Genomic DNA, 21,446 nt, shown 5'->3' with positions numbered 1-21,446 from the left:
TTTTCTTAAAACTTTTGGGACTTGAAAAAATCAGTCACCAACTGCATCAATCATAATACATTTCAATGATTTTTTTTAACTGTGTTTATAAATTTCATATAATTGACACATATGTGAAATATTCACTTTAGGGAATTTTGCTAAAATATCACAACTCTTTAATAATATCAATTTTGTATAATCTTCAGGATATATGGAAGACTTTATCTCAAGGATTTATAATTTTTTTTTCAATATACCATAGACATGGAACTTTACAAATTCTAATGTAATCATTTGTAAATAACTATAAAATAAATACTATAGAGAAATCAATATTAAATATGTGAGATAGTAAGAACACATACATATGAATATAATCATATTTACGATAACAAGACATTAAACCATCTAATACTATCACAATGGTAAAATAACAGCTCACATATACATTTTTTTATGATCAATATATATAGTATGGTAATCATATAAACATACATTCGCAATAAAATATTTTTATCTCAATAAACTATGACGACTAGAGGCTTGATAATGAATTTTGTTATCAACACAAGATGGTGGTTGAAGATTGAATCATCTAGTTCAGATTCAACGAATGATTATGACTAGAGATTCATGTTTAGAATTTGAACCTACAAATAATGATAGTTAGAAAGTTGTGCTGATAATGTGTTATAAAAATATTAAGATTACAGAGATATAAAGTATAAAGAAAATAAATAGACATAATAACAGAGAGATGTAAAGAGAGAGTGAAATTCTTGTATGTATTCTTTCAATGGAGGAAGGACCCCTATTTATACAGATAAATAAGCCCTAAGGAAATCAGGTAACTACTTTGAATACAATCAAGAATTAATGCTGATATTTTACTTTTGGTAATTTAGTGATTCTTCATTACTATGGACATCCATATATATAATATTTATAACATAATACACATAATCCTACTTTCTATATATAAATAATAACAAACATTATAAATAGTATCGTGTGTACAAAGAGTATGACTATGTAACTACATAAGAAAATAGAATAACATTTTTATTCTATCAAGGATAAACAATTTTCTTCTCCAATTATTGTTGCATGCTTTGAAGACTGAATATTTTGTACCATGAATAGAGATAAGCATGACAATTCATGATTTAAAAAATTATCATATATATTTAAACTATAGTTTAATTTTCTTTTTAATATGTATATGCTGACATTATTTAAAATGGGAAATTTGATTTTTAATGCAATAAGTGACACTCCGTTTGAAAAATACCCTATCTCTATAAGTCTCTCGTTTTGGTCCTACTAATGCCGTTACTACCCAAAATACCCCTGGCATAATTTTCTCAAACTCTCCGTATTCTCTCCCAAAATACCCGAACCAAGCAAACTTTGAAATCGATAGGCCTCGATTGAATCCGTAGAACCCAACCTTCATTGTCTTCCACGAACACGAACAAGGGCTCCCAAAGGTAGGACTTGACGATCGGAGAAGGGGAAGGAGAAAACGTCGAGCAAGGCAACCAAATTTTTAGGAAACAACCTCAAAGAAAGCGAAGGTGAGGGATTTTGTTTTTAATCTGCAATATGTGTATGTGCCTGATTTTTTTTGTTGATTTTTGTTCATAGGATAGATCGGGGCTGGCAATGAAGAAATCTGGGTTTTTTTTCTTCGATATTTTCATGAAACTTGATAGAAATCGATAGGACTCGATAGGAATCGATAGGACTCGATAGTATAGGATGCAGAATGGATTAGACTGTGCCTTGATAGGAATCGATAGGACTCGATGATACAAGGCTTTGGGAATTTTTAGAACCTACCTCAATAGGAATCGATGGGACTCGATAGGGACTCGATGATACACGACTTTGGGAATTTTTAGAACCTAGCTCGATAGGAATTGATAGGACTCGATGATACAAGGCTTTGGGAATTTTTAGAACCTACCTCAATAGGAATCGATAGGACTCGATAGGACTCGATGATACAAGGCTTTGTGAATTTTAGAACATAACTCGATATGAATCGATAGGACTCGATAAGACTCGATGATTCACGGCTTTGGGATTTTTAGGACCCACCTCGATAGGAATCGATAGGCCTCGATATGACTAGACTTTGGTTTTTTTGCCTTACCTCGATAGGCCTCGATAGTAACCAGATTATATTATTCTTTGTGATTTTGGACCCCACCTCGATAGGCATCGATAAGACTCGATAGAACTCGATTGTTTCTGCCACGATAGTAATTGCCTTACCAGATTGTTTTACATTTTTAACATTTTTTTTTTAACATTTTAAACATTTTTTTTTTCCAGATGCCTGAACTTATTGTGCCGTTGGAGAAACACTTTCCTGGCCGTGTCACTTATAGGGGTAGTGCCTACTTGGATACCCTTATAGAGCAGTTTAAGAGGCATGGTCTTATTGAAAGGGCACAGGCATGCCCGTTGGGACAGTTCTTTAAGGAAAAACCGTTTAGTTTTTCTGGGGTTCTGCTGCATCAGCTAATGTTGCGTAAGGTAGAAAGTAAGAAGCCTGAAGAGGGTCAGTTCTTCTTGGGCAACACTCTGTGTAGATTTGGTATTGCAGAGTTTGCCCTAGTTACTGGGCTAAATTTTGGGAAATCACCATCCCCAGATGAATTGAAAGAGCATCTTTCAAGTGATCGGATCATCCAGGAATATTTTAATGGTGATTCGAAGGTTAGTTTTGGTCAGTTGGAAGATGCATTGAAGGCCTCCACAAACCCAGAAGATGCATTTAAGCTAGGTTTGTGCTATTTGATAGAGGGGGTACTGAATGCCCCAGAGAAGACAACAACGATATGGGGAGATTCCCTGAGGATGGTTGAGGATATTGATTACTTTTTCAAGTATCCTTGGGGGAAGTTGTCATTTAAGAAGGTTAGCAAAGGCCTTCAAAAGGACATGAAGAAGCAATTGAAACACTATGAGGAGAAGAAGAAAGAGGGGTCAAGCAAAAAACAGAAGGAGGCGAAGTATAGTTTCACTTGCTATGCACCCGCGCTTCTTTACTGGGCTTTTGAGGCCATGCCTTCTCTCGGGAGTAATTTCGGTGAGAACAGTGGGAATCAGATTCCCAGGATGCTCAACTGGGCTACGAAGACTGATATCACTATTTCGACTGCTCTATTGGCTCCTATATTCACCAATCGTCGAGTAAGTTCCATTTTATCTTGTTAAATGTCACAAATTAATTGATTAACGATTTATTTTATTAAAGTTTTTCTGACACATGTTATTCAACTATGCAGTTAGTGGTATTTTCCATGCCGAAGCCACGTCCCGGTGAGGTAGTCTACTACAATAGCCTCCCAGAAGTTGATTCTAGGTTATTCCCTGAGTTGGAGGCTGGGACTGCAGTGGATGAAGTAGTGGTACCTGAGAAGGAGGCAGAGAAGCTAGCAGAAGTTACAAAGGAAGCCTCCATTTTTTATGAGGATGTCCCGAGGGTTGATGAGGGCACTTCACAGGCCTGTGCAGCTTCATCTAGTCAGGTTGCCCAGCCTGATTATGAGCAACTTTCGCAGAGGCTCAAGAGGGTTGAGGAGGGCCAGGCAACCTTACTATAGAATCAGACCACGATCATGGATCAGTTGGCGCAGGTGCTTTCACTGGTCTCAGGTCGATCCACCGACGTAAAATTAGATACAGAGTCTGATATCTTGCCTGCAGACTACGAGTGTGGTGATCAACCCTCCACTCCACAGGCCCAGACATCTGTAGCTCCCAGTGATGCTGATAGTCCCAGTGTACGAGTACTGCAGTGCGAGGAGGCAGCTGGCCTTGAAGTTGTCAGGAAGAAACGCAGGCCCAAGCGTTTTGATGACTTCACCGACCCAACAAAGAAGGTCAGACTAGATAAACAGGGGCTAGTTGCTGAACCACTGAGGAAGTGTGACCCACAGCAGGAGAAGAGCTTCCATAGGTGGATCGTCGGGAAGATCGACAATAAGAGAGACCGCAACGTGTATACTAGGACGCACGGTGTGGCATGGTTCTTACAGTTGCACACAGTCCAGATTTGGCTTTGGGATTCGGTATGTAAATTACATTCATGTTTTCAATTCAATCTTAAAATATATTGATGGTACTAACAAATTTTTATGTTTTTTTAGCATATTGATGTCGCTTTGCACATGCTACGCCGCCGATGCCACTTTTACCATGCTGCATTTCGGCAGGATGCTGCGATCATGAACACCACCTTCCCCCAAGTGTGCCTAGGTCGTTGGAATCATTTCAGAGAGACCGGCACTAAGTATACATGGGACGACGATGTGCTGAGAATGTTGAAGGGCGATGATAATCAATTCCTTGTATCATGGCAAAATGTGAGTGAAGTATATTTTTCCTTGCACGTCGAGAAAGCCGCACATTGGATCGCCATTGAAGTCTCCATTCGAACGTGGTGCATCAACGTTTATGATTCCAACCATAGCGTGCTCAGTCCCGCTTTGATGGAGGAAGTGATCAAGCCTTGGTGCTTATTGTTGCCTTCGTTGTTATGGTGTTCTGGCATGTTTGATGTAACGCCCCAACTCCAGGGACCACTACAGTGCACATTGCAAACAGTGCTAAACTCGCTAATTGAGTCGTTTGGCCATAAACATGTAACTAAGCATGATTAGCGGTTTAGGAGTTAAAAACTTTGGTTAAGATATACGTTTCACTAGAACATTTACTGTATACATTGGGATCCCAAAAGTATAATTTCAGAGTTTATTACAAGAAAATGTTTACAACAGGCCGTTCTAAGCGGCAAAACAGGGTTCAGTCCTAGTTCCACTTTCACACCTCGCCCAAGTATTGGTCGAGCAGCTGCATATGTACACATCATCACCTAAGCTCCAATTGAAGGATGGCCCAGCTTCCTTTTGCCTTTACCTGCACCACAAAGCACCCGTGAGCCGAAGCCCAGCAAGAAAACTCATATGCTCATAAGCAGTCATATCATGATATCAATTCATATCTGGCATGCCTAGCAATCATAGCTCTATTCAGCATGCAAATGAATTCCTACAAATGCTGGGGTATCCAGGATAAGAAATCCTGGCCTTCTGATTGGAGGACAATCAAGTCAATCCTAATCAGATGAGTGTCGCAACACTTGAGGTTCCGATAAACCATGCTGAGTGACCGACAAGCGAGTCACTAATCCAAATGGAAGGGTGGCTGTTGGGTAAGCCTCTAGCCTTCATTAGGTTCTGGTAAACCATACTGAGTGACTGACAAGCAAGTCACTAATTCAAATGGAAGGGTGGCTGTTGGGTAAGCCTCTAGCCTTCAAGCGCTTATAATGTTCATCGACCCTTGAGGTCGATCTGGCATTAATACTCTTTGAGTCATTCAATGCTGATAGTCGATTAGATCTAATCTCTGTTGGCTTGCGTGATACATGCTAAGGCCGTTCTGACTAATGAGTCAGCGCTATGTGACCAGTGTCTAGTACCACTGCCGAACCTGACTAATGAGTCACAGCTTCACAGTTGATACTAACACCTTTGCCAATTCTAACTGATGAGTCAGTGCAACGTGACCAGTGACCAGTACCACTGCCGAACCTGACTAATGAGTCACAGCTTCACAGTTGATACTAGCACCTTTGCCAAATCTGACTAATTAGTCAGTACCATGCATAGGTAAGAATTGCTATCAATGTGTATCATATGCCAATTATCCAAGAATAAGGCGTTCAGCATGCTTACTAAACAGTTGCTGGCATAATTATGATCATGCACAAACATAGAGACTCAAGCTCTGACCAATCTCATATTCATCATTCATGGCATGCCCTAATCACATGTTTCTCGTGCATCACATGCATCACACTTAATCATCCAGCATGCCTCAATAATAATCATATGCAAATGGGCAAGATTTCCAAGCATTCATTATGCTATCAATGTTTACATTTAAACATCCAACATGTATCAATCACAGCCATGCATGTCACATATGGGGTGCAGTTTTCTTACCTTGGGTTCGAGCAAGAATTAATAAAAGAAACGACCTTTGAGAACGATCAGTCCTTTGGTCCTTTAACGGTTACCTGGTCATAACCAATTATGGGATTCCATCAATAAAAAGAATGATAAAAGGTTCCCAAACCAAAACCTAATCTCCGAGACATCAAACACTACTCAACCGGGTAGTAGGTTCAACCCCGAGGCCTTAGGCTTGAATCCCCAAGCTAAAAACACTTTTCTGGCCAAAAAGACGCTAAGGGCCGCGGCCCTCCACAGCTGCGCCGCGGCGCGCCCCTCAAACAGAGGCTGCCTTCCCTGACAGGCACCTGGAGCCACGGCTCACCTATGCCATGCTGCGGCTCAATATGCAATTCAGCCAAAAACCAGCAACGCACCAACTCGACTCCCCTGTGTTTTCCCTTGGAACCAGCCCTTCAAACCAACCCAAAACACCAACCTAACACCCAATTTAACCCCTAAACTTTATCTACAACTCACCCTCATCAAAACCCAAGTAAAACATCAACCTAACTCCCTTTAATTCCAACTATCCACCAAATGATTACAAGCTGAAAACTCAAAGATAAAACAGAGTGTAACCAGAAAGTTAATGGATAAAACTTACCTCAAACCTGGAATTAAACCCTCTCCAATGGCTGAACCAAGTCTACAAACTCAGCCCCTTGATTTCCTAGCTTGAAATCTCACTTTGAGCTCAAAAACTCCAAAGAGGAAATGAGAGGAATGGATGTACGGGAAGGGAATTTCTTGCTCTGTTTTTGTTCTGTTTCTACAGCCACCTAAAGCTTCACATATATCCAAACCAAATGACCTAAATACCCCTAGGTCATTTAAGGCTTCTAAAACCATTTCAAGGGTAAAATTGGTACTTTCCACTTATCCCGTTAATCATAATTAACGCTTCCCAATTCCCGCTAATCTCAATATTCTCAAACACCAATAATTCACATCTCGTTACCCTTTAATGCCCGGTAACACTCTAATCATTAAAATACCCCGAGACTCACCCCGAGCCCAGAGCTTAAGTTTGTTATGACCAAACCGATAATTAACATTCCATGATCGTCTCATGCTGAATGGCTCGAACAAACCCACATTATAATGTGGTCTCAAAATATATCACCAACATGCATCCAAGTAAACAATTTACCCTCAACGGGCCAAATTACCATCACACCCCTGTGATTAAAAATATGGACTCACATGCATGCATTTCACATCATATTATAATATAATCATTAAATACCATAATAAATCAATTATGGCCCTCCTGGCCTCCTAATCAAGGTCCTAAACCTTATTAGGAAATTTGGGACATTACATTTGACGACCACGAGGACCTCCAGGTATATCCTGAGCAGAATGCAAAGCCTTTCTCATATTGTCGTATTCCTCCAAAGGAGTGTCCTCAGACTAAGACAAGGTATTCCCCTATTTAATTAGTGGATTTTGAAATTTGAAAATTAAAGTTATTTTTATCTTTTATTGACACAAAATCGATTATATGCAGTGGGGATTGTGGTATGTTTGCCATCAAACATATCGAGCATCTGGTTTCCAGGCTACCACTCGATACTGTTATCGATGAGAACATCCAACATTTCAGGACCAAGTGGTGTGTGGACCTGTTCTATCAGAATTTGGCCCCGTGATGCTCTTTACATTTTTGTCTTACACATCTTGTATAGTATACCATATAGTTAGTTTTGTATATTATTTTTTTCCAAGCAATATTTTTTGAAAAAGTTATTAAATAAAAATATATTAAATTCACATAATGTGTCTGCCTCGACATCCAAACACACAAAGTATTAGACTAAGTATTCCATATGATAAATGCAGCAAAATCAATTAAATAATTACATAACACAATATTTTAAATCCTAGCCGTACATGACTTCCTATTGTGTCCACTACCACCACATCTGCTACACTTACGTGGCTTGACAATCTTTTCCCCGCGTGAAGCATAGCGATTTGTCTTTCGCCTACCCACTTTCTGTTTCCTGGGCCTTCCTACAGGGGTTTTCTCAGCGGGGACGCCGACAACCGTATCTCCGATGTGATCAGGGATTACCCATTCATCCTCGTTCCCAACAGGGTAAATAGTATCTTTATAAGTGTCCTTCAATGCCTTGATTCTATAGTAAATGAGTAAATGTTTATGCTTCTTTTTCTGGCTACAGCAAAAGCATGTACACAGAGTATCCCAATGGTTTGGAACATGCCACAAGAGCATGATTTTGTGGCCAAGTTCACCTCACCATTACCATTACCATCGACCACAAGAAATTCGTGATGACCAAGGACTTGGACATCTAAAAAGATTGCTTTATCACCTATTTGCTTCAAATCCTTTTCCATCTCAGGTGATAACACTATTGTTGCTTTTGCAGCTCTTTCACGTCTATCTGTAAACCAAGACTGAAGAGTGAATCTTATGAATTCAAGAAACGTGGCGACTGGAAAGCTCTTTGCCTACTTGGTCTTATTGTTAAAGCTTTCTGCGTAGTTACTCGTCATGATATTGTATCTGTTACCAGGAAAATAAGCACTACTCCACCTTTCAAAGCCAATTCCCTCTAGATAGTGAGCAATGGGCGGATCAATTACCTTAATCTTGTCAAAGAACTTGTGAAATTCCGTTATTCGAAATGCGTACGCTGCACACCCCATGATGTCTTGCACGTGGTCAGTTTTGAATTTTGCCACAACATTCATACAGATATGATGGTAACATGCACCGTGATACGTATCTGGGAACACAAGCTCCAAAGCATGATTAATGCTTTTATGCTTGTCCGTTACAAAAGCAAGGTTCTCAATGTCCCCTATGGCTTCCTTCAATTTTCTCATGAAATAAGTCCAAGAGTTATGGTTCTCACTGTCCACCAATGCAAACACAATTGGAAACAACTGGTTGTTTGCATCCAACGCAACAGCACAGAGCATGTGGCCACCATACTTATTCTTCAATAATGTGCCATCTACACAAATTACAGGACGGCAGTACTGGAAACCACACCTAGAAACACCGAGGGAAAAGAAGCAATACAAGAAATGACCATCTTCTGCTACAAAATCAGTAATTGTACCTGGGTTCTTATGCTCCAACTGACATAGGTATCCAGGTAACTTGGAGTATGATCCCTCAGGTGTCCCTCTGACATACATAAGAGCCTTTTCTCTGCATCTCCACACCTTCTCATAGCTCATTTCAACCCCAAAATGGTGCTTCATGTCCTCCCTTATGTTGTTTGCCATGTACCAAGTACCATCGATAGCAAATTTCCTCTTGATTAGGTGCCCAACAACCCATGGTGATGCTTGACGGTGGTCCTTATCTCGAATTTCTTGTGAGCAAGTGTGTACTTCGTTGTATACAGTAATCTCGAACATTTCAGATCGCATTTTTTTCTTACCCCTCAATCTCCAACCACAATCAGGATCCTTGCAGGTAATGTACTACACATCAGTCCCAGATTTCTTCACCATAAACTCAAAATTATTCTTCATCCCAAATATGGATGCTTTGGTTTTCAATCCAAGCTTGTTCTGAAAGAACTTCCCAAGGTGCAATTCTCCTGAAGCTTTGCTGGTTGAGGAATGATGTTGATGTGAGGCCTCTATGTCCTCTTTGGTGAACATGGGAGCACTCCATGTTCTACGATCTTCACCTAAGTCCAATGGAGAACTCCATCTAAAACTATCATCAGTTCTACTTGGACCTGGACGACTACTGCTGGTCCCAGGTGTTTGCCGGTCTTCTATTCTGCGCTCCTCATCTACCATAACATCTGAACTCTGTGTTGGAAAATCTGCCCTAACATCTGGCCCACCAAGATCTGTTGCATCAGCAACAGGATCATCGTTGACATAAGGTTCGTAGCCATAGGGATCGTACTCTGCCGTGTCATGCACATATGAATGATCTCTAACCGGGATATCATCATGGACTATGACATCTGGATTTGTCTCGGGAACACATGTTCCAACATCACCTTGAGTTCCTTTGAAACCATGACATGGAGGAGAAATGTTCTCTTCAAATCGAACTTCTTTATTAACGCTGGCAGAAGTCGATGCATTTCTTACACCTCCCTTCTTAATCAATGTGACACATAGAGGAATGAGTTTCTCTACAGATTTCGATGCTAACCCAATGAATGCACGCACATGCCTATCATTTTTTATAATGGTAGGTTTGACGGATTGTGATAGGCATGTGTACGGGACCTCAATTTTCAAGTCATGCACACATTTATCCACTTCAAGCTCATCGTACAGAATGTCAAGCAGTTGCTCATATGTCACACCCTTCTCCACGGGCAGAACTTGATTTTCAGCATCTCTGAAAATCCAATCCCTATTTTCGAGTTCCCAAACACCATTGAATGCAACAAATACGGAAACAGTCGAATCTGCAAAAAAAAACAAAAAAAAATGTCAAAAAGTTTAACTACAACATAAAACAGAAAATATCGATTTCTATCGATATATGTTGAGTCCTATCGAGGTCACACATATTGAGTTTTATCGAGTACAGTCGAGGACTATCGAGGCAAGCAATCCAAATAAACTCTTATACACCTATCGAGTTTTATCGAGTACAATCGAGGCAAACAATCCAATTAAACTCTTATACACCTATCAAGTTTTATCGAGTACAATCGATTACAATCAAGTTATTAAATCCAATTAAACTCTTATACACCTATCGAGTTTTATCGAGTACCATCGAGTTATTAATTCCAATTAAACTCTTATACTACACGTATCGAGTTTTATCGAGTACAATCGAGTTCCATCGAGTTATTAAATCCAATTAAACTCTTATACTACACGTATCGAGTTTTATCGAGTACAATCGAGTACCATCGAGATACTAACATCCTAACACTATCGAGGCACGCCGAGGTCCATCGAGCCAGCATGCATGCAACACATCGAGACCTATCGAGTTTTATCGAAACTCATCGAGGCAGGAAAAAAATCCAGAAAAAAACGCACGAAGTATCCAAAATTCATTCCGTGAAAAATTGCAATAAAACATGAAGGCATACACAGATCTGTTCGAAATAAGACAAGTAATGTAACCAGACAAATTTCCTCACTACATATAACAAATATATACTTACCAATACGATTTTTCCCCCTAGATCCGAAATCCAAAATGAAGTTTCTTGACTTGAAAGGACTCACAACTTGCCCCTAGATCCGAAATGCAAATTAATGGTGGCTGAATTTTTTTGTGTGTACAAGAGTTTGAGAGATAGAGAGGGAAATAAGAGATAAAGAGTGAAGACTATGAGAAAAAGAGAGGGAAAATTATGCCAGAGGTATTTTGGGTAGTAACGACATTAGTAGGACCAAAACGAGAGCCTTACAGGGATAAGATATTTTTCAAACGGAGTGTGATTTATTGCATTAAAAATCAAATTTCCCTTTAAAATTTATATAATAATTAAAGAAATATAATAAAAATAAACTAATAAATAATTTAAATAAAACGAAACAAACATAGAATACGATGAAGTTTATGATAACTTATGTAAATACATATGTAACATGTTTATTTAGTAGACATTGGAAAAGTTAATTAACAGCTGATTGAGAAGACAGTCCGACAGACGTGTTTTTAAATTTATCGAAAACGGCAACATGCGTTCCCATTCCATAATATCAATCAATATATTTCTATTTTTAAATAATAATTTGTCATCATGTTTGAAACTTCGATTACGAATTCAATAATTTATTCATTTTCGAGAATGTTTCACAAATCACGTTGTGAGTGTCATACTCATATGAATGAGGACAAAGAAGTGGTTATTTTTTTTTCAAGGGGAAAAAGAAGTGGTTAATTAGAATGCCGAGTATTCCAATCTCATATTTCAAAATTTTCTTAATTTGATAGTTTTTATTTATTTATTTAGTTTTTATTGTATTAATTATTAAAGCACAACGTCTTCCTCACATAAATTAGCTGTAAAAATTTGAATAGCATTGCTTTTGTAGAAAAAGTAGTGGGAATTTATTATTTTGCTTTTATTTTCAATTAAAATTATTTTATTTTTCTGTCAATCTCACAATTATAATACTTCCATTTCCTTCAAAATCAAAAAAGAAAAAAGAAAGAGAATTGTTCTTCCATTCTTTCATTTTTCTCTTTCGTTTTCTTCTTCTTTTAAGATATAGTGCATGTGAAAAAGATTATTGCATAGCAACTTGAGCTGAGCCAAATCTTTGTGAAATTGGTGGGTGGAAGGTGAGGTGAGTCTTCTAATTTTGTATTATTTTTTCTCATTTTTCATATTTTTGATTCTCTTTTAGTTGATTTTTTTTTATTTCTAACTACCTACATAAGATATTTGTTGAAGAAATTTGGGTTTGCATTTTTGTCTACTTCATATATAATTTCATTGTTGGCCTCCTTATTTTTTTTTCCTTTCATTTTTGTTTGCTAAAAAAATTAAGAATGAATTGAAAATAAAAAGATAGAACGGCTAACCCTTAAATCTGGAGATTCTAAAAAGTAATAAATTTGAAGTATAAACTTATTTTTTAAAAGTAAAAAAACAATCATTTAATTTGGATTGTTCTCGATGAGATTATTTTGCACAAGAGAAATGGCATTGTTCAAACTTTTCATATGTAAACAATCAATAAAATCTATTTGTCAAGCGCTAACATGACTGAATGCAAAAGAGGAAGAGAGTATAAAACAAAACAGACACTAGTTATTTTTTTTTTTTAAGAAAAGTCTAGTATACACATTGCAGACAATATTGGTTCAACTACTATTGTATAGAATTATATATAATAATTCAATTGGCATATAAAACCATGTGTTGTTGACAATTTCGTCAGATATTATAATAATAATAATAATAATAGTACTACAAGCAGTCTAACAGTACGTGGCTGGTTGGCTCACACCAAAATATAGGCCCCTCTTATTCCTACAAGTAAATTTTGTTAGGTACATAATTATTATTTTGTAGCATTCACATGGCTACACATAAGGTGCATATAAATGTGTGCATAATTGAGTCTTTTCTCTTATGAAACCATATAAATAAACAAGTCTCTCTCTGTCTATTTTCATCTGTAATAAAAAGATGGCTGAGAATAGAGAAGTGCTGCTGAAGCAGGATGAGAGGGTTTACTATGATGAGAAGTGCCCAGGTTGCAAGATTGATAAACTCAAACAATCCAATCCAAATATTCCTTTCAAGCATTTGTTCTATGTTTTCATTGTTGCCCTTGTTGCAGGTACTACTACTACTACTACTATGCCACCTTTACTTATTTGTCTGTACATAGAAGTGAGTTTTTTGGTTTCTCTTGTATATTAAAGTAGAAGAGCCAATCATTGATGTATCTTTTGGATCAGTTTTCACATTATTCAGTTCATTAACACTAAGTTTGATGAGTGTATCTTTCTTTTGATTATCTACAATTGTGTACCTGAGTAGGCTGGTTATAAATAATATAATGCTCTATCTTTGTTTCTTTTTGTTTATATTTTTGGTTAAATTTTGCAGACTTGCCGATTGCAACTCTTTTCCCTTTCATGTATTTCATGGTGAGTGTGTGTTTTGGTAAATCCAATAAGTTATACAAGTGCTTAATTCTTATTTTTTAACCATATCACTCATGCTTCACCTGACTCGTACAGTTTATAGATATTCAAATTCAAATGATATCTTTTATATTAAAATCTTTCTGCAGGTAAGGGATTTTCATATTGCAAAAAGGGAAGAGGATATCGGTTACTATGCTGGTGCTATTGGTGAGCTTATGTTATGACTATTATGGCATTATTATTTTTTTCTTACTTTTTTAAAAAACTATCCAAGATTATACTTCTTATGGTATCTTTCATCTCTTGTAGGAGCTTCATTTATGTGTGGAAGATTTTTTACTTCTTTATTTTGGGGAATGATAGCTGATCGATATGGTCGTAAACCTGTGATCATCTTTGGCACAATTGCTGTGTTAGTACTAATTCTCATTTATCAAGTTTGTACATATGTATTCAAGATATAGCTTCTCACCTTGTGCTCTTATATTTATTTATGTCAATGATGATTATTTCAGGTTAATCTTCAACACACTTTTTGGACTCAGTACAAACTTCTGGATGGCCGTTTCTATGAGATTTCTCCAAGGATGTTTGTGTGGTAATCTTGGTGCTGTGAAGGTATAAAACCCGTATAACTTTGTATAAAACATATTCTTTGATGACATTGATGGATCATTTTCTTTTCTTTTCTTTACTTTTCTAGGCATATGCTTCAGAAATTTGCCGGAAAGAATATCAAGCTTTGGGAATGTCAATAGTAAGAACTTTTTACCCTTTGTGCTTAAATTTTCGCCTCACCACATTTTGGTATGTGTTATAAAATGATGATCGGTAAATTTATCAGATTAGCACAGCTTGGGGAATTGCATTAGTCATAGGTCCAGCTCTTGGAGGTTTCCTTGCACAGGTATATTGAATATGATACTTGTTGTCACACTTATGTAACATATCATGTGATGATTATTATTATTATTATTATTATTATTATTATTATTATTATTAATGAGTTTGTACAAATATGTAGCCAGCAGAGAAGTTCCCGGATGTGTTTTCTAAGGAATCTCTGTTTGGGAGGTAATTATAATAATTTATGTATTTTAGATCTGACTTTATTACTTTTGTTCATGTATCTAATTATTTGTAACTTTAAAAACATGATTTGATAGGTTTCCCTACTTCTTACCTTGCTTGTTCATATCAATCATTGCACTGGTGATAACTATTCTGTGCTTTTGGCTACCGGTACGTTCATGACTCTATTTTACTTTTTTTCTTAATTATTATCACACTCTAACATCTACAAAAATACTACAACATGGTATAGTGTTATGAAATATTTCCTTTATTACATTTGTGACAATTTCATGACTCTATGTGGATTAGATGTTGTTTGCTCTGTATGGTAAAAATACTAAGTACAACATAGAACAAGGAATTAGTCAAAAAGGCAAAAAAGTGGAGTAATGAGTAAAAAGCTTGATGGTACTAATTTTCTAAGACACTAGTGTTGGAGAATTATCCAAATCTTTGTCGTAGATGGAGTTTCTCATGCTTTAAGCTGCTTTGGTAACTCTGACGTGCACAATTGAATTTGTGATGATTTTTTGTTTTTTTTTTATATAGTGAAAGCTACTTCTGGCTCCATCTAAAGTAAAACATATTGAGTAATACTTGGTCCACCACAAACTATTTAAATGTAGAAATAAAACTGAACTTAATTTGGCATTCAATACTATTTTTAACTTGATATCTTTCATGTTTGTTATGTTTTAATCTTTATTGACAAAATTAGAGGCTAACAACTTGCATGTGGTTTTAGGAAACACTTCACTTTCATAATAAAAATGATGAAGAGGAGCATGAGAAACTTTGTGATCGATTAGAGGCGAGCACGTATGGATCTGATCTAGATTTGAATTCGCAAAAGTGTGAAGAAGACTGTCAAACTCCTCAACAAAGTCTTTACAAGAACTGGCCCCTAATGTCATCTATTATTGTATATTGTGTTTTCCAACTCCATGACATGGCTTATGCAGAGGTAAGTAAAATTTCTTTCATTCACTTCAGTCAACATTTATCTTTTTGAACATTTCAATGATTTTTTTTTTATTGGTTCTAGATTTTTCCATTATGGGCTGTTAGTCCTAAGAAGCTTGGGGGATTAAGCTACTCAAGTTCCCAAGTTGGTGAAGCTCTTTCAATTTCAGGTACATTACTAAAAAACATATAAAGTACTAAAGAACACTCATCACCAACATAATTGGTATCTGATTTTCTTTCATGGTGCTCTAGGCATGGGTATGCTTCTCTTTCAGTTATTTGTGTACCCGCCATTGGAGAAAAAGTGTGGATTTTTAAAGCTGACGCAAATCGGAGCGGTATGTCTTTAGCATTTTTCATCTCTTTTAACATGTTCAACACACTTGTGTTATGTTATGGAATTTATTTTAATGTCTTCAGTATCACTTAGAAACTGTCTGCTTAAGACATATGCTTGTGTTTGGTTTCTTGTGAAGGTTGTTACAATAGCATTGCTATCAACTTACCCTTTAATGGTCAACCTATCTGGCCTCACGCTCACTCTAGTGATTGATTATGCATCTGTGATGAAGAACATAGTGTCTGTAAGTGTTCTTATCCATAGTAACAAGTTCTATTTATGGTTCACTTCCTAATATTGTGATTTTACTTTCAAATGGGGACATGTTCTCTGTGTTGTGTACGTTTGTTTTGGATTAACGTCGTAATCAGGAGAGAAATAGAAAACAAACAATGTATAGAATTTAGGATTTGGTTAGACTAATGTGATTCTATCTCAAAACTAATTCACAATGATTTTAATAATCCATAGACTTTAAGTGCGTTAATATTTTCACAACTATTAATCGATGTCTCAGTTTCACATTTGAGACATTTTAGTAAATTATGTTCACTGCATAGGTAAGCTCTGCACACATTTAATTTTATCAATAGTACTTGTATATGAATATCATATATAATAATTTTTTATTGTTTAATACACTATCAGGTATCCATTGCTACAGGATTGTTTCTACTACAAAACAGAGCTGTGGTAATTTTTTTTGGTCTTATATACTATGTATGAAAAGTGTTTGATTCAACCAATATGACCATTGTCAGTAACTTTTTTATTTTGGTTAATTTCTATTTGACATGGATGAATAAAGAGCCAAAAACAAAGAGGAGCTGCAAATGGAATATCTATGGCAGGCATGTCACTATTCAAAGCTGCTGGTCCAGCTGGTGGAGGCTCATTGTAAGTATTTTCTCTTAATAAATTTTGAATTTTGCTAATTTTCTTAACTGTCATTTTGTATGACAATTCTAAGTTGTTTATGTTTTTAATCATTTCTACCATTTATATCATCATTTTAGCTTATGGTAATGGTAGGAAGCAAGTAGTATAATTAACTAGAGAATCATTAATTGAACATTTGAGAGTATAATACTATTGTTACTTCATATTTTCCATATATTTTAATTCTTTTAAACAAAATCTTACTTTGACTGAAAACTTAGATGAAAAGTTGACCCTACTAATAAATGCAAAATAATTGAGAAGTTAAGAATTTATTAAATATCAAAATTTTAAAGTGGGGACCGAATAAGATCAAGTTTCTGATTTTTGTGGGGATTAAAATAGCAATAAATTAATCACGCTCGTACATGAACTTCTCTACTTACTCTTATATGATCTTTTGGCTTTATTCGCAGATTTTCTTGGGCAATGAGTCGTCAGCATGCATCCTTTCTCCCTGGTATACAATACAACATAAATGCCCTTTATCATTATTATTATTATTTGATAAACATATATTTTGACTTTGTCATACTTATGCGAAGAAATCACATGGCTTTTTTTTTTTAATAAGTTTATAAAAATATGACTTCATTTTTTTAAAAAAAAAAACTTATTTTATGGCATTTTTTAAGAATTTTCAATTTTATGCATTTAGTTTCTCATATTTTTGTATAAAAATTTGTTTATGTAATATTTTTATTCTTAATCAAGTTTATTTAAATTAGAAAATTATTTCAGTTATTTAAATATTTTTCATATAATTATTTTTATATTAGTTTCATTATACAATATTAACTTAGTATTTTAAAAGAAAACTTAATTTATTTTATTGTTTTTATATTGTTTAATATTTATTTTTCATAATTTAATGTTACAATTTAAAATCACAAATACATTTTGACTTTACTATTTTTAGTTTTCATCTCTTCAATTTCTCTTCTTTGTCAAACTTATTTAGAGAAGCTTCTTATTCAGTTGTCTCCCATTCAATTCAAAATATTTGATTATTTATTATAATTTTTTATTACTATACGTTTTTTTACTATACATAAAAAAATCAAATCAATTTTTTTTGTTCTAGCTTTTTCCTACTAGGTAGCCATTCATGTTTTTCTTTTATATATATTTTTTTATTTCCAAATTTTGATGTTCATATCAGGGTTACTGATTCCCTCATTCAACTTTTCATATCTATTTTTATTTCTTTCCGAATTTAGATGTTCCTACCATGGTTACTAGTTACTCATTCAAGTTTTCATATCTATTATCTTCTTTCCAAATTTGGATGTTCCTGCTAGAGTTTCTAGTTACTCATTCACGTTTTCATATCTATCTTTTTTTTTCTTCTTTCAGATTTGGATGTTTGTATTAGGATAACTAGTTACTCATTCAAATTTCATATAATTTTTATTTTTATAGATTTCAATGTTCTCATCAAGGAAATTGGTTACCCATTTACGTTTTCATATTTTTATTATTTTTCTTTCTAAATTTGGATGTTCCTATAAATGTTACAGTAAAAAGAAAATGCCGAAAAATTGATTTGAATTTTTTTTACATATAGTGGAAAAAATTGTAAAAAAATAATTACAGTAATAAAATAGTAAAATAATTATGTAATGTTCAAATATATGTGTGAAAAAAAGAAAATGGAAAGAGAAAATAATAAGTACAAAAAACGAAGAAAAAATGGAAGCCAAAAAAATGAAAAGAAAAGAGGAAAGAAAATAAAAAAATATGAAAAAAAACAAAACAAATGATTAAGGAAAAAAAATAGATAAATGAATAAAAATGAAAAACAAACATGTAAATGAAAAAAAATGAAAAAAAAAAGAGGAAAAAATAGAAATAAAAAAAATGAAGAAAAAATTGGTAGAAAAAATAAAAAATAATATAAAAATGGAAACATAATAAAAAAATGAAGGAAAAATAAAAAATTGAAAAATAAAATAAATTACCTTTAAAACATAACTATCATTAAAAATGTGACATAATTATATATTTTTTTATAATTTATGGCAAAGAAAATCCCATAAATATGAATTTCCAAATCAAAACATCATAAAAAAAAGTGAAAAAGTTAAATGTCTATATTTTTGTAAGACAACCTAAAAAAACCCATAAATATGAAAAAAAATTTACACCATCTAAAATTAGTTTTGTTTCTAAACACTAGTTTTGTATATATATATATAAAAAAGTATTGTTATAGGGCATTATTTGCGCCCAACACCACAAAGAAGTAGCATAACTTTATTGGTGTAATCTAATATCAGGTCTCATATATTTTAATTTAACAAGTATAATGGAGTATCGGTGACTAACCATAGAGTGTCACCTTATGTAGTGTTGGAGACTATCTAACATCATTTTACGTGAGGTATTGCTATTAGTATTTGGTCAATATGTAGGACCCACTACTCAATTGCACAAATCAAGATATGGTTGTGTTGGACACCATAAATAACATATAGTAATGATCTATAAAAGTTATTGTAATATTAAGACACATTTTAGGAATACAAACATGGTACAACTTTAATTTATACCATAATTCTAGTTTGAACTCAGACCTACCTAACTAGTAAATACTCAAATAATCCTACTCTTTGTAACATTCACTTGATTAAGTGCATAAATTAAACATAAGTTTTAGTTTGAATATAGATCTAAGTCACTCTAATACAGGTAAAACCAAACTAGTGACTAGGGAGACAGTCTAGTTTATAATTAAGACTCTCTATATATATACATATATATACTAGTACTATTTCAAACATTGTTTATATAGTACTTACTTTTGTTGATTTTGTTGTCATGTGGTTGTGTATTCTTATAGGTTTTTTCATTGGATATATGCAGGTGTTCATATGGTTTTCTTCATTCTAAACGTGATTGAGTTTATTGCCTTAATGATGACATTCAAACCTTTTCTAGACGTCGCTACATGACATGACATGTAATTGGATGGCCAGCTTATATAGTAAGTTCTCTTCAATATGAGGCACATATCATTACACTTTACATATTTATATAATTCATGGCTTCTCGCACTAGTGTTAACTATTATTTAGATAGTTTCATCTCTTATCAAGTAAAAATAAAGTGACATTTCTTTTTCTTTTTCTTTTTTTAAATTAAAGTGTGACATTTCATGTTTAGTACATTACATAATCATTTAGTATCGCAATTAAGGGATTCATTTCACACCAAAATATATATATTTATATATAAATACTAACAAAAGACCATGAAAATTAAGGAAAAAATTAATATTTTTTTTGTGTGTGCAATGTACATCTTGGTGTACGATTTCCGAACAAAACTTACACAATACTTCTGGCCAGTTAGACATCAACAATTACTTATATATATATATATATATTTATATATATATATTAATTTTCAAGAGAGAGACTAAAATAATAAATGAAAAATATTGATTATATATGTTTAGATATATCTCTTAGATTAATGATATGTGCACCCAAAATATGTATTCGGACATTACACACATTGATGTGTAAGTTTAACCTAGTAAATCATATTTATCAAAATTGAGACTCGTTGTTTTAAAAAGCAGTGACACATCACTGCGTGTAATGTTTGGATGCACATATAACGAGTAATGATAAATGTACACCTATAATATGTACTCAAACATTACATACAATCACGTATCAGTTTAATCTAATCAATCATATTTATTAAAACTGGAACCCATTGTTTTAAAAAGCAGTGACACATCACTGTGTGTAATATTTAAGTGTATATTTTGGGTAGACATATCATTACTCATATGTAAAAAGATAACATTATGATTCTAGTTACTACTAGGCATTATTGGTCTCATTTTATTCTCTTGTTTTGCAGATATATATTTACCTACAAATGCACTTGAATGGGGCAATTTTGGCGTGATGAACATAATGCGAAATTCGGGAAATGAGATACTTTTGTTTTATGTAGATTATTCGCTTATTCTATTTTCCATCCAATAAAACAATTTTTTTTTATTGTTTATACATATGTATTTTACTTTTTTAAAAAAATGAATGCACAATTGAGTTGGTACACAAATTGTTGTGTATATATTTTACATTTGAGATATTTGCAGCAAAAAAAACATAAATTATTACGTTTGTAGTACTTATGTACTCAATTTATTTTTTTGTCGGTGACAGTACCTTCCATCTATGTTTTGTTGCAGCTATCAGTTCCAACTGTTAGTTATTAACTGTGTTTGTGACATGTTGGTGAAAATACAAAATTAAATGAATATTTGTGGTGAAAGTACCTAATTTAATAGATATGTGTAGCAAAAGTACTCAAGTTATGAGATATTTGTAGCAAAAGTACCAAAGTTATAAGCAAATTTGACATCACATGGTGGACTTAGCGGTAAAATAAATAACTGCAAAACAATTTGGACGAAATGTACTTTAGCCAACAAATAAATAACTTGGGTACTTAAGTGCAATAAATGAAATAATTTTAGTACTTTTGCTGCAAATATCCC

At 34.2% G+C, this 21,446-nt stretch overlaps 1 protein-coding gene across 3 annotated transcripts; it reads left to right on the top strand.

The window, feature by feature from the left end:
• The first annotated feature begins 12,168 nt into the window (after nt 1-12,168).
• Nucleotides 12,169-21,124, top strand: LOC133782010 (protein ZINC INDUCED FACILITATOR 1-like). 3 transcript variants are annotated; one of them, XM_062221150.1, is made up of 19 exons: nt 12,169-12,290; nt 13,139-13,292; nt 13,565-13,605; nt 13,752-13,812; nt 13,915-14,017; nt 14,121-14,223; nt 14,309-14,362; nt 14,450-14,512; nt 14,630-14,679; nt 14,772-14,847; nt 15,425-15,643; nt 15,725-15,812; nt 15,898-15,983; nt 16,122-16,229; nt 16,634-16,678; nt 16,794-16,882; nt 17,341-17,384; nt 19,790-19,910; nt 20,801-21,124. In XM_062221150.1, exons 2-18 carry the CDS (start codon nt 13,139-13,141, stop codon nt 19,876-19,878), a joined length of 1,473 nt encoding a protein of 490 aa, XP_062077134.1. In that variant the 5' UTR covers nt 12,169-12,290; the 3' UTR covers nt 19,879-19,910; nt 20,801-21,124. The 3 variants fall into 3 exon arrangements, with proteins under 3 accessions (XP_062077134.1, XP_062077135.1, XP_062077133.1); XM_062221149.1 differs by lacking the exon at nt 12,169-12,290 and having other exon boundaries at nt 13,064-13,292; XM_062221151.1 differs by lacking the exons at nt 12,169-12,290; nt 14,450-14,512 and having other exon boundaries at nt 13,063-13,292.
• The last annotated feature ends 322 nt before the right edge of the window (nt 21,125-21,446 follow it).

Source organism: Humulus lupulus, chromosome 6 (genome assembly GCF_963169125.1).
Source record: "Humulus lupulus chromosome 6, drHumLupu1.1, whole genome shotgun sequence".
In the NCBI taxonomy this organism is placed as follows: Eukaryota; Viridiplantae; Streptophyta; class Magnoliopsida; order Rosales; family Cannabaceae; genus Humulus; species Humulus lupulus.
This window is presented reverse-complemented; position numbering and strand designations above follow the sequence as displayed.

Coding starts and splice junctions, on each gene's coding strand:
- LOC133782010 (XM_062221150.1), top strand. CDS start 13,139: ATGGCTGAGAATAGAGAAGTGCTGCTGAAGCAGGATGAGAGGGTTTAC. Junction 14,363..14,449: donor AAGCTTTGGGAATGTCAATA/GTAAGAACTTTT, acceptor TAAATTTATCAG/ATTAGCACAGCTTGGGGAAT. Junction 14,680..14,771: donor AAGGAATCTCTGTTTGGGAG/GTAATTATAATA, acceptor ATGATTTGATAG/GTTTCCCTACTTCTTACCTT.